At 50.3% G+C, this 14,247-nt stretch overlaps 1 protein-coding gene across 1 annotated transcript in view; it reads right to left on the bottom strand.

Moving 5' to 3' along the window:
* Nucleotides 1-14,247, bottom strand: part of RAB10 (RAB10, member RAS oncogene family) — a 35,102-nt gene that overhangs the window by 10,636 nt on the left and 10,219 nt on the right. The window contains exon 2 of the mRNA XM_027455504.3: nt 6,321-6,381. Coding sequence (XP_027311305.1) covers nt 6,321-6,381 — 61 coding nt within the window. The remainder of the gene's footprint in view (nt 1-6,320; nt 6,382-14,247) is intronic.

The following is a 14,247-nucleotide window of genomic DNA, read 5'->3' on the forward strand; positions in this document are numbered from 1 at the left end:
GATTAGAGACCTGACTGAGGCAAACAGAGGAAGTGAGTTATGGTTTTCAAACCTGTCTCGGCCTGATGAATCCACCCTGAGTAAATGGCACGATGCAATCTGACCGCGCGCCTCACTCGCTGCCCTGGTTTCCATTCTGTTGCTGATACCTCCAGGACGTAAGAACATGCTCCGAAACACTGGGGGTGCATTAAATCCTCGGTGGAGGTAAAATATTTGTGGAAGCCAGCTAGATCTCCGAGCTAAAACAAATGCAGACAAGGATTATGGAGACGGCCAAAGAAAATGAGGCCCTACTGCGCAAGAGGGGACGGAGAACCGGGTTTGCTGAGCTGCAAAAGGAAGACAAAGAAAAGAGGCTGTCCTGGGGGAGCTGGGAGAGGAGAAGCACAAGGAAAGGGAAAAATCTATTGAAATTAGTCTCATGCCAACATGAAAGTATGCAGAAACTGGATGGTATTGGAAGCCTCACCAACGGAGAAAGGAATTTCTGGGCCAGCTTTCCAGCTGACCTAGCAGAGACTAAGGGAGCCTTAACGTGTGCTATGATTTGTTTACCCGAGCTTTACGCGGATGCAGCGACGAGAGATTGGATCTGATGATCTGTGAAGATCCCTCTCATCGGCACAGCTTGAAATCCTGGTCCTCGACGTTCCGAGCTGAGCAATTTCCCGCAGGATAATCCTAAAAATTTTATTACTGTACAAAATACTGCAAGGGGGAAGCTACGCAGCAGAGTACTGCATCGAACAAACTGCACCGCTGGTATCAGCCTCAGCAACTGGGTCAAAGGCTTTCCTTCACGAGGAGAGAAGGAGGTGTAAGACACCCCCTTACTGGAAATTTTGGGGTTTCTGAAGTAGTATTCAGCCAGGAAAAAAATGTAGTTAATAAAGTATCTGGTTGTTTTACAGGGAGTCAGACAAATGCCAAAATATGCTCTTCCACCTCGAGCTCTACACATGGTGAATGGCCTCAAAAGCTGTCAGCAGCCAGAGTTAACCTTTAGATGTTCCCAGGGTAATTGCAAGAATTAACGAGACTGATCGTGCACCAGCTAGTGGAGCTGTCTGCAGCTTCGGCCGGCCACCCCCGTCCCTGTTAGATGCAAATTCCTGTGTTTAATAGGGAATTTCCACATGGAACTATTTTGGTTAGCCCTGCTGGTGCACATTTCCTTCACTTGAGAGGTGTTCCAAGCTGGGCGGTTATTTTTGCAACGAGCTCGTTCCTGAACAAAACAAAATCCTGCAGAAACTTCCCTCGCCGTAAACGTGTTCCCAGTGAAGACGCACGGATGGAAAAAAAATATTTTATGCTCTAAACAATTAAGAACTGCACGTTAAGAAAATAAGGCTACTTCTAAAATAGGGAATTGGACAAAACACCATGGGAAAGCCCACTGGGGGGCAAGTTTTAGGTCAAAACTGGAGGGGTCTGAGGAGCCTCTACCTAAATACTGTGTTGTCTTGAACCCCATCCCTCCAGCACCCCACGCCATCAGCATCAGGGTGTTTGGTTGCTGTTTTTTGAGTTCACTCTCCCAATGTCACCATCCTGTAAACCCACACTTAGGATCAGCTCTTACAACGTACGGTTGTTTTCCCTGACTCTGGAATCCGAAGAGAGAGACCAGAAAGCGGTTGTATTTTCTGCAAGCAATTTCCTCAGAATATTAGAGGTTGGACTCGATGATCTTGAGGTCTCTTCCAACCTAGAAATTCTGTGATTCTTGAATAACTGGAAAGAGGGCTCCTGGGCAAAGTTCTTCTGCCACAGCAGAACAGGGAACATCACGATCTGCTTATTTATCGAGTTCTGTTCTGAAATACCTGGTGGCTCTGTTTTTTTTCCCCCTCCACGTTCTCCTTTCTCTACCTCCTGCCTGTTCTGCTGAACAGGATCTTCTCCAAGTCTCTCGCTCCTGCTGGTGAATTTCCAGCAACTTTGATTTCCAGCGCCCTTGACCTTAAAGAGTCCTTCCTTCTCTTCAGTGTCTATCACTCAGTATTTTTGGATGACACCAGTATTTCCTTTCAGCCTTTGCTTCCTTCATTTCACCAGGATGAAAGACACAGCTCTGGCCTGTGGTGTTCTTACAGGCACACAGTTGTCACCCCTGGCCAAGCCAGAGCTCTGACAGCCTCCAGACCTCTGTAGATCAAGGAATTCCGGAGCCAGAGATCACATTTGTGCACGTAACAGTTGAAAACGAGCTGTGCCTTCGTGAATTCCCTTGTGAGCTCGTGCACATCTGCAGCTACCACAACACCTTGTGATGAGCTTACCTTCTCTTCTGGTGTTTTGCCCGTGCCACCTTCCAGCCTTACGCTAGCAGTAAGGCTTCTGTACTGGGAAAGGCTCTAAGTTAGCGCAGTCTCAACCCACCTTTTCCAGCCTACCTAAAATTTTAAAATTGTGCTGTGGTCACTCCTCTTACAGCCCAAAGAATCCCAGTTTTTCCCAGTTCTTAAAACACCTGTAACACCCCCCTGTCATCCTGCTTGCCTCTTTCTAAGGCACGCTGATCAAAACCGTACCTTACGTTATGCTGTGACGCCTCCTTCCCTGCCCACTGGGAACCACCTCACCCATTGGAGCAGGAAACCACATTTAATTTTTCCAATTGCTACGCCCTGCTAATAAGTGCAGTTAATTACAGCACACCTCAGCCTTGCACTTTCCATTTCAAAGCGGGATATTGCATTCTTAAAGGCTGAACTTTTTAGCTCTGCTGCTCTGTTCCCCAAAAGCATTTTTTTTCTCCTCTACAACTTTTTCTTTTCCGTCTTTCTCAGTCCCAAGAGCCCCGTCCCACCCTCCTTGCTCGCAGCCCAAGCTCTCCTCCAGGCCTTCCCAGCCGAACCAGGGCTACTCAGAGGCTCCCAGCACACAGAGATACCCCCATGTGCTCCCCAGGCCCACCATCTCCTGCCTCCCCTTGTCCCAGCCTCCCCCTTTCAATGCTGTTTTGCAACAAAGACATTTGCATTTGGAGCAACGTGGATACACTTTAATCCTAGCTTGATCCTTACCGACCAGCAGCCTCCCTTTTAATAGCAGCGAGCTATCACGTTACTTATCACCTCTGGCAAGGTTTAGCTCAGCTTGACCTTGCTATTCCTGCTTCCCTCCTGTATACGTATTTTAGAGGTCAAGGCATGGCTGAGATACTGCCGTGTCTGCTCGTTTTCCATCCCCGAGACGAGGAAGGCAGCCAGCCTGCCTCGTATGAAAAGGCACCGAGTTGGGTTAGAAAAATGCCATTTTTATCTGTGTGCTGTAAAACTAATTGCCCATTGAGACTGCACCTCTACCCCAAGGAGCACAAAAGGCAGCATTAGTCACCGGTGGTGACTCCAAAGTGTCAAGGGTTCTGAAGACACTGCAAGGCAGTAAAACAACGGCCCAGCGCTGCAGGCAGGCAGAGAACAGCACAAGGAAGATTTAATACATGGGTGATAAAGGATTACAGGCATCACTGAGAGACAGGTCGATATGGTGATTCTGAACTAAGGAACAGCCTATTTCTGTTTTCTGCATGGGAAAAGGACCCCACTTCTCAATTTTGCACATACCAAATGCTACAGTCCCACTGTATCATTCCCACTGATGCAGGATCCTTGCTCTGTTCGCTCTCACCAGCGATGGCTCCTTAAACACAGAGCCCTCGTGAACATCGAGCTGCTTCATGTAAGGAAGTCCTCCAAACCTGGGAAGCAGCTGGCATATCCTAAGCCCTCTAAGGAACAAGATGCTGTCACCATCATCATTCCGCAAGCAGCTCAGCATCACCATCCTGAGACAAACCTCGCACTAGGTACCGGTCTGAACAAGCACCATTAGTAATAACCATGATGAAAATAGGAGTAATAAATATAAAGAGCAGCCAAAGCTGCCTCTGCTACCCAAGATGTTTGAGAATAAAACAAGCAGTCAGCAAGCAGAACAGCGTGGTGAAAGGCTGCAATCAGAGCTGGTGGTGCCTTGGAGAGCCACAGCCAGGCCAGTGGCACCAAACCCAGCAGCTCCCTGCAGATGAGAAACAGGGGAAAGGAGACAACCACACAACGGGACAGCAGTTTGCAGAGAGGGGGAGAAGTCACAAGTGACAGTGGTTGTTCCTCCTCTAACGTCTGAGGATGGATACGCTGCATTAATCGTGCCTGATGCAGAAGCACACCTGCAACATAACCTGAAAGCCTCCAGGTGCTGAGTGTTGTTTCTCCCGCCCCTAACTGAAGCCGACTGCTTTCTTTTCATGGTCAGTTCCTTATCTTCTGATGAAGCACAGATCCCAGCAGAAGTTCCAGCTATGGCTCAAAGACAAGTTTTGTTTTGTTTTCATTCAGCTACGTCAGCTCCTGCGCCCTTACTCCGGGTACGAAAGCACGGCCGTACTCTGGGCAGAAGAAAAGCTCTGGGTGCAGCCTCAGGTTCACGTGGGAAACGTTTGCATCCCCTGCAAACTACGGCAGCGGGAGCGAGGTGTAGTTCTGCAAACGTTACAGCACTCCTACAAGCGCAGGGCGAGTTTAAGGACAGGAAGCCGTGGTTAAATATAAATGTGCTGCACAGAGCCTCCTCGCCAGAGCTCGTGGCTGCTCCAGCCTAAAGGAGCAGCGGGCAGAACTCCGAAAGGCAAGGCTGGGCTGCGGTGTCTCGGGCAGAGCCCAGATGCCCTCCTGCTGCTTGTTGTTTATGTCGGTTTGGAATCGTAAGTGCATGCTACAAGAGCTTTATTTCCTGCTTTCCAAGCTTCATTTCAGATGTGAGATTTTAAACCAGCAGGAAGGAGAAGCTTGCCTCTGGAGGCTCAGACGACACCCTCCCATCTTTGTGACATGGAAAGGTGGCAATTTCCTACAACTTGGCTCAACCAAAGCCCTCTTTTCCTTTCCCTAAGCCCCTGAAGCCCACAGTGCTCACAGCTGCGTTACAGTTTGCTTCTGTCCACACGTTCCACATCCCCAGCGTTCTCTATTTTCTCCATTTCGTAACAACCCCGTCCAACGCTGAGTTTGAGGCTTCCTTTCAAGTCATTCCAACGTTTGGCTCTACCCACAGCAAAGCCGTGGAATTCGCAGCACCCAGGCTGCTGTGGGAAAAAGGAAGGCACGGTAATTGTTGGAAGCTGGGCTTTGATCTGGGCTGGAGATCTGAATGCAGCCTAACGAGCTGCTATCAGCACGAGATGCCCAGCGAGTGGATCGATGCAGATCTATTACACCTGAACGCCTCTTTAGCTAATGCTTTCAGCCCCTTCCTTTTCACTACTCTGCTTTCAGTTCCCAGTTGATCTATACCCATCTTCCTGCAGACATCTCCCTCTGAAACGCTGCCCTGCTGGAGCTGGTTACCCTTTGGGGCTCCCTGATGCAGAGCTGCTTCACCATCCACTGCTTCTTCATCGACCCGCTGGGCAGTCCCTGCAGCAAAATCAACTTGGGGAACTCCTCCTTGCAGGATATAAAGCAAAATAACTAAGTTATCTGATTTCTTGCAGGACTGGGATACGAGAAACAACTCTGAGAAGGTGCAATTCTTCCTCAGTCAGAGGAAGGACAGAGCCAGAGCACCGAGAGCTCTGCACCTACAGACAGCCACACCGTCAGGAGAACAGGATTTTTTATTAGTGGGGGACAAAAGGAGCAAGTTCTGGACTCTCAGTGCAGCTGGAGAACACACCAGCAATACACAGACTCGGCTGAAGAGGGAGTTTGAATAAACACGCAGGCTGGGAGCAGCCATCAGCTTCCTGACCTGACTTGTCACGGGGCTATTAAAATGGGACAAAAGAAAATCTCCAGTTGGACAGGCACGACAAGAAGGAAAGCAGTGCAAGTCTCGCTTCGTGTTAGACGTTCCTACAGGACAGCAGTCACATTTTCAGCCAGCTGAGAGGCTCTCTGGTTTACTACGGAAAAATATGAAGCAAATGCTGAGTGACTGCACTTTCCTGCCGATGCAGAGGAAGGCTACCAGTCAATTTAAAGTCCAAGATTTGAGGCGACTCCTAATTTAAGATTTCTAATTTAAGATTTCCAGTTTTAAATGCTTCCCACTAAATCACAGACTACGAGGATCCTGACTTGCCAACAGCCTGCCCAGCAGAGCAGCCCGTAGCAGTGACTAAGTGCAACACACAGATCTCTTCCCCACTTCTTAAACAAAGGAGAGCACTTCTGAAAATACTCAGCACCAACACCGTTACAGTCCCAAACGTAACCTCCAAAAAAGCAAACCCTTCTCCCAAAAACCTGCTGAAGGAGGCCGCCCAGCAGGATGCCACCGCGCAGCTTCTTGGGCCTGTTACTCACCAGATCTGCAGCTTGATCTTCTTTCCTTGTAATTCAACGGTTTTAATCTTGAAGTCTATCCCTAAAACAAAGAAAGAAAGAAAAAAAATTAGTATTTATTTACAAAAAAAGCAATCGCACACCAGCTCAGAACGGCTCCGAACACAAGAAGAGCTTTTTTCTCCTGCTGGCCCTCCTGGGTGAACGCAGGGTGCCCACGAAGCTGGATGCAGGCAGGTACCCTCCAACTCCCCCAGCCCCAAGGGACACTGCCAGGGAACGCTTCTAAGGCAATGTGGTTTGCAAAAGCTTTTACATTTCTTGCTTTTTTTTTTTTTGCAATAAAAAAGTTGATTTTTTTGCAAGTTTTTGGAGTACTTTTTTTTTTTTTTTTTTTTTTTTTGAGTACTTCCTAACGAAGGAAGTTCATTCCTAACGAACGGGTGAGGGACCAGAGGGACCCCATCTGGGCCTGGGACCCCAACAGCTCCTGCACAGCAGGAGGGCACAGCTCCCTGCTCCAGGGATGTTCCAGGGATGTAGGGCTGCACAGTGATTAACAGCAGGAGCTGTTTTCAAGGCAGGAGCTGTTCACCAGCCCTAGGACATCAGCCAGGGGCCCACACACCTCACTTTTGGGTACGTATGCCATTTCCTTCCCCATCAGGCAGGCAGCACGGCGTTACTCACACTAAGTTCCAGCTAAAAAGCAGCACGGCTGCTATTAAATACACCTGGCTTGGGAAACAAACCCTCTGGATGACCAGGAGCACCGTTTAGCCCGACTTTTGCCATCCCCCAGATTTGCCATGCAGCGCTATCGGCGGTAGCGAACCAACGCCCAGGGCATTTGCCAAAAGCCCTGAAATGAAGGGATTTTAGGCAGCGACACCTGCTCTCAGGTCCTGCCCAGATAAAGCAGGATGTTTGGCAGCCACTGGGTGCATATGTTAAGATAAGGCGAGCTGCCGACCTACCCAAACACATCGATTCTCCTCCGCACCGAGGGATTTAGCTAGCTCTGACACCCGGGGATAAAACAAACCCCTCATTCCACATCGATGCAGCTCCCACCACAATCCCAAGGTGATACCAGCTCAGCCCCCGAAGCAGAGGAGATGCTATCAGAGGGCTGCCCGCCTCCAGCTGCCTTCCCAGTTTCCCTGTGGCTCTGGCAGACTGGAAGAACTGGCCGTCGGCGTGGCTGTGGTGCTCGCCCCCCCAGCAAAGCGCTCTGGTGCCGCAGGAACGGAGGCTTCGGAGAAAGCTCCTCACAGGCACAGAGCTTCCAGGAACAGCCAAGTTCAGGAGAGAGTTTAAGATGGTAACAGGCATAAAAATTGAATGGCGTATTGCTAGCACAGGAGGGTAATGCCAGACCTGCTGAATTAAAGATGAGCCTGAAATGAGTTCCTCATCAACTGCTGGTAAGATATTCATCAAATTCAACAGGGCAAGACGGAGCCCACAGAGAAACCTGGACGCACACAGCCAGGTTTAAGAAGACAGAAGCTGTAGCTGGATTCTTCTTATTCCTGGCCCTGCAGCACCACGGCCTGAGCACCACCAGCAGGACCTCGCGGGACGCAAAGATCCCTCTCCCCTCGCTAAATCACAATCCAATTGTTCTTGAAAAGGGAAAGGGAAAGTTATTTTGCAGCCCAGAGCAGCAGCCGACGAGCTGGCCCTCTGCAGGCAGCAGCAAGCGCAGCGTGGGGATGCTGCGGCACCAGGATGCTGCTGGTGAACCTGCAGGGCGAGCACCGTCAGCTCCCCATCACCAGCAGCCTTATTTTGTATTTTATTTCTGTATTTAACTCATGGCTATGCTTTAACGCTATTGTGTAATCGCAACGGGAAGAAGAAAAGCAAGTGTGTGCCACTTGGTGTCCCGGTGTGTCCACGCCACCCACCGCTGTGCTCGCAGGCTCTGGCACCAAAGGTTTTTCTTACTTGAACTCCAGCCACGCTCAAATTTTCCAATAAAGACCACATGGCTCTTGTGCTCGGATCCTTTTCCAGCCAGCAGCAACACTGCAGCCCCCAGCCCGAGCCACAGCACCTTCCCCAGAGGCTCAAGGGTGCACAAAAACCCACCTCCAACAATCAGAGCAAGGAGAGCTCCTCCAAACGCCTTCACAGCTGCAGGAGAACATAAAGCTCACCTTCACTGCCGAGATTTTGGGCATCCCAGCATGAGCAAAGCTGGGGTGGCCACGCAGAACGGCACCTACCCGCTACACCTCCTTGGGACACTTCTGAATGCACAAAGGAAGGAGGAAGCACGGCCCTGCAGCACTAAAATATTCTTATTTAAATACAAAAACAAGCAGTAAAAGACGGCTCAACAGCAGCAGGGAAACAGAGCAGTGACGAAGCCTGCACGTTTTTTAACTTAGGAAATTAGCTCTGGGCAGAGACCTTTGCAGAGCTTGGCCTGGCTCTTTTACGCAGAAGTTTTTGGTTATGAGACGCCAGGATCCTCAAGGCTGACTTGACACAAGGTGGTTTTCAGCAGAAAATGACTTCTGGAACAAACTCCAAAGCCAGATACTGCTCTGAATTCATTAACCTCTACAGCATAGCACAAATAAGAAGTGGCTCCTCCAACGTCCCAGTGAGTAGCTTCCCAAGTAGCTCCCAAAGAAAGCCCAACACAGGCACGTTGGACAAGACGCGGGGGCTCTGGTTTTAGCTGAACTCTTGGGGATCTCAGGTACTGCTCAGGTCTTTGAAAAGCTTTCCTCTACAGGGCAGAGCACTCTGCCTACCCAGGATGAGCTCACTGGGACTGTGCTGCAACAGCACTGCACGTTTGGTGCTGAAACGGGTGTTCTGGGCACAAGATTGAGATAAAAAACTAGCTCAGAGGGACAACAGCTCACAGGTACACACACAGCACCCAGCTCCAGCTCAGCAGAGACCCGTGGAAGCACACGCAGCAATCTCTTCTAAAGAACCTTATATCCAAAGACTTATTTAAAAATAATATTTTTAGATGCTTCTCGGTAAAAGTTCAATTGAACTCTGCTTTGATACAAAAGCAAGAGAACAAGCACCCACCACGCAGTGCCCCCGGTCAGATCCGCAGCTTTTGAACCGAGCGGGCAGGAATCCTCAGCAGGGCTGCACGCTGCTCGTGACTCAGACCCTTCGGGAAGGGAAACTCAAGGTGTTCAGCCTCATCCCTTGGCAAAAGCTTGAGCGAAAGCAAAGTTTTATCATCGAGAGCAAAATTCAGCTGACGAGGTAAGCAAGAGGCAGCTCTAGGCCAGCTGGGACAAGCCTCACGGCCTCACGGCAAGTCTTCGTGGAGCACGGATCTGCCACCTCTGGCAGAAAACACGGCGTTCAGCTGCAGGGGAGAGGAGAGAAAGCTCTCGTAATCAGTCTCTAAGCAGAGCTGGAACCCACGTCCTCCTCCCCTGCTGCTCACAGCTTGCGTGGACTTCACTCTCCAGCAGGTAAATCTCCTCAGATTCTTCATGAAGTCTTCTTTCCCAGGAGATGGTGGGAACGGAACAATAAGAGGCTTCACTACACCAAGTCTCGAGCTCCTGCTCACTCCAAGGCTGAATGAGATCACCGGAGACAATGCAGAAACCTGAGCGTCAGGATGACTTTCAGGATGACTTTCAGGATGACTCGGTTGCTTTTGGGCAGTATTGGGAAACTGCAGGTCCACGTCAGGAGCTTGTGCTTTAGGTCACATCAAGTTTGTCTAGCGAGACATTTATTCAGCAGGAATCGAGACCTCTCTTGAATTTGAGCTGCTTCTCTTTGCCCTGATCACACCGAACACGTTCAGCTACGTGGGGAAGGGGCAGCGTGGCCACGACAGAAGGCTGGCTGCCTCTTCCAAGGGAGAGCTCGCTCTGTACTGGGTGGTTCTCACCCCTACTGGTTTTATTTTGTGCACGTGTGTACCTACAGCCAGCACGGGCAGCTCCCAGGTACACTTTTCTATGCTCAAACATGGCAATGAATTATTTGAAGCAGCAGAAGCCCTGGCATTGCTTAACACAAACCCACCAGCAGCACGAACAGCTCCCACCTTGGTTTGGAAAGGTGCAAACCGATCACTGAATGCACGTGCTGCAAAAAATAATGGCCCTTAGTGCCATGGCCCCACCAAGCACTGCTGCCAGTCTCAAGGAGCGCTGCAGGTCCTCATGGATCACCTGCTGCAGGACACAAATAAATCAGGCAGCCCTCGTGGGCTGGAGACCTCGGGACAGGGCTGTCTTGATGTGGCTGGCTTCAGGAGGAGGAAGAGGAACGAGGCACCTCTGGTTTCACGTGGTGCTGGCCCGGGCTGCGCTCCCTGCCTGCAGCTGGGGGAGCTGGGGAAGGATCAAAGGAAGGAGCTGCACGGCAGAAGGAAAGCTCCACACAGGCAAAAGCTCTGGTTAGTAGTTATAAGCACAATCCCAGTTCCCCTCCTTGAAAAGATCGGTGCAAGTTACATCTCAAATCAACTTTGACATCTGCATTTCAATAAAAACAGCTACAGCACCGAGACTAACGCACAGAGGAAGCCACGATCCCTGGCAAGATTTCTCTTGGCCTCCCACTAAAACCTGCAAGCGCACCAAGCACTGCGGCACCTCCAAAAGGAGGAAACAAAAATTAGGCAACTATATAAGAGAAAGGTAGCAATACATTTAATAATCAATGGGAATTTCATGGCACAGTTCTGAACTTCTTTCAAAAGAAATCAAGGATTTCTGAACTTGCCTGCTCTGGTGAGGGGATGAGCAGGTTGGGAGGAAAAAAGGGGAAAGGAGAAGGAAACCCCAGCAGGCAGCAGCTTGAATGCCACGGGTTTCCCTGGGGTAGTTAATTTTCGTTGCAGGGGCTCATCCGAAGCTGTGCTCTGGGTTTTTGATGAAAACAGTGGTGATAACACACGGATGGATTGTTTGCTGCAGGGAGCCAAGCGAGGAGCCCGGGGGGCACAAGGAGCTGGGAGGGGACAGAGCCAGGACAGCTGACCCCAAGGGACCAAGGGACTTGTTTTGCTCATGAGATAATTTTAGTTTCTCTGCAAGAAAAAAAGAGACTTTTAAGCCTTAACACAACAAGCAGCTTACTGTGCAATCAGAGCAACGCAGCCGGAGGTGGATGGAGCACAGAGCAGGCCAGCACGGATCTCACCAGCTGAATACCTGGGGTCCAGCGGGCTGATTTTCTGCTGTTAGCCTGCGACAACTCCAAACAAACCGCTGCAAAGCCAAATCTGCTATAAATATCCTGGTGTACCCACCGCACACCCTGTTAGCACAGCAGCACTCGGTAACTGAACTTTACCCACTGCCAGCCCCGCTCCCTGTGCCAGCACCATGAGAACCCGTCCCAAATTCACCCCGGGGAGCTGTCAGCAGGGCTCACAGGGCCCACGGGACGGAGCTCACGCTGCAGCCTCCCAGCTCTCCTCGCACCCAGGGATCCAGCTGGTTCAGCACAGATGACAATTTGGATAGTGAAGCATGATCACCCTGCTAAATCCACGCTACGATTCCCAATCACCTCGGCTTTCACAAGCTCGGAAAACCACCAGGAGCCACCTCTTGTGGTCCAGGAACGCTCCTTGTACCTCTCAGCTGTCTTTGCTGCCCTTCCCTAAATCTTTAATCCCAAGATTTTTGATATTCGGTGACCAAAGATGAGGACTAAAGATAGGACTTACGATACAAGCAGACTATTTCATAAAATCCCGGAAAGGTTTGGGCTTCAAGGTCACTTCCAAGCCACCTCATTTCAGCCCCCTGCCCCCAGCCCCATCCAGCCTGGCCTTGGGCACCCGCAGCTCCTGGGGGCAGTTTCTGTGCCAGCCCCACAGCAGATTGGGGAATTCACCAGTTTCACCCGCCCTGCACCAAGGCAGAGCACAAAGCAGCAGAGCAGCAAGGACTGCCTGGGCCTGCTCTGCCAGCTTTCGAGTCATGACAACGTCGCACTTAACCAGGAGTCCCAGCTGAAGTCCTCGCATGGGATCTGGACCTCTGAGGCTTCTCCTTTCAGGAAGGGCCTCCCCTACGAGCTCCTCAAACCACCCACTCATTAAGCAAGACGTTATTTGCATAACCAGCAAGTGCCCTGCCTTGGTTCCCTCATGTCAGGGAGCATTCACTCCTTTGCTATTTGGAAGAAGCACAGAAGTTTGGAGGAGAGCAGCTGTACCTCCAACTAAGGACCCACAGGAGAGCCTTGGGTTTGTCTCGAAGTATCCCCAAAACCAATATTTCTGTAGAGCAGCGATCAAGAAGAGTCATCATGACCAGACACTTCTCTTGCTGCGCATCTTAAACCACTCACTCACCCATTCATTATATACTTACTCCTTCGAGGAATGCAGTAGATTGTCAAAATCCAAACAATCGACTTACCTTTGATGTTTAAAACTAGAGATCCTTAAAAAAAAAAGCCAAAAAAGTCAAAGCTTGCTGCCTTTCTCAGTAGGCTGAAGTGCAAGAGGACCTGAAACTCAGGCAGGAGTTGGGCTGGATGTCAGGTTTCTGTAGATCTCCCTTGCAGCAGATTTTCACAGCTCTTTCCTGAACTTTCTTTTTTCAGTATGATTCTGTACTATCTTTCTAGAACTCCTTACAGCCCGATTTCCACCATTCCTGCATCAACCCATTCCCAGCTCTGGAATGTACCCGTAAGGGAGGCCGCAGGCCAGCAGCAGCGGCGCTGCTGCCAGATCATCCCCTCCCAATTATTAATTCTTAACGAAGCAGATGACAATCCTGTGAGGCAGCAACTCCAGCGTGACCTACATTCTTCCAGTCCAGATGCCTGCACTCGCTGTGCTCTCAGATGCTGGCTCACATTACAAGCAAAGAAGTGACTGAAATAAGACCGGCGTTGCCGGGATGCTGGATTTATGCAAATCCTCTCGACCTGCTGATAAGGGGGACCCGGCTGAATATTCATTTGGGTGACAAACCCGCTCGAACGGCTTTTTTATCACCCCCAAAACCTCTTATCTGAGGCCGGTCGCATTCTTTGGATGCTCTCAGGACGGGGATCTTCGCTCTGCTGCGGCTTCCCCAGAGCTTTCCACGCAGGCTGCCCCACGCTGCGGCCACAGCCCAGGGAGAAGCAGCAAAGTTCAGGTTTCCAGGAGCCAGAACGACACTTCCCTACCCTGAAAAGGTTTTTGAAGTGCTCCCACTTCCCTTCAGAGCGGCAGACGAGCTGTAAGCATGCGAGCTTCCTTTGTGCAGCACTCAGTTCAAGGCTGAATATTAAATCTAGGTCAAGACGCCAGCCTTCCAGTGCACCAAAAGCTCTCTTCCCTCCTCCTAGCCTCTCTTGAAGCCTCCTCAAAGATTTGTATGAAGATGTAGGTGTTAACCACTGGTTTGAATTCTGGAGTAACCCACCACCAAAGTCAGTATCCCCACCAGGAACTCCATAAGAGCACCTGAGGGCAACAATCAAGTGAGAAACATCAAACAGGGAGAGAGGCAGAGGTGCTGTGAACTTACAGGTTATTCCCTATATACCAGCCTTTTTTTAAATACAGATTGTATTTAAAAATTGGCACTTGTCCACACGTTTGGGACTCAGCAGTAAAAGGGCCGGTGACTCCTAGGAACTCCACGCATCTCAGCTCCCGTACTGCATCCACTGCACGCACCCAAGCACTGACCTGCAAACCAGAAGCTAACAACGAAGCAAAGACCATTCCAAAATACACCATTCCTGGGAAATCCAGATAATGACACCTCCAAAGGAGGAACAAAGATAGATGAGCTTAAAAAAAAAAACAATTAGAGGTGCCTCGCTGCAGGTCTGTAGGGAAGGTACCTGAATGAAGCAAGGCTCCATCCACAGGAGCTCCAAACCAGCCCGATCCCAGCGCTGGGAGGTGTTCTTGAAGTTGACAGAGACAGCGGAGGTGTGGAAGCAGCAGCTCCTGGACAAAGCAACCTGGGGG

The sequence above is a fragment of the Anas platyrhynchos genome, chromosome 3 (assembly GCF_047663525.1).
Source record: "Anas platyrhynchos isolate ZD024472 breed Pekin duck chromosome 3, IASCAAS_PekinDuck_T2T, whole genome shotgun sequence".
Classification (NCBI taxonomy): domain Eukaryota; kingdom Metazoa; phylum Chordata; class Aves; order Anseriformes; family Anatidae; genus Anas; species Anas platyrhynchos.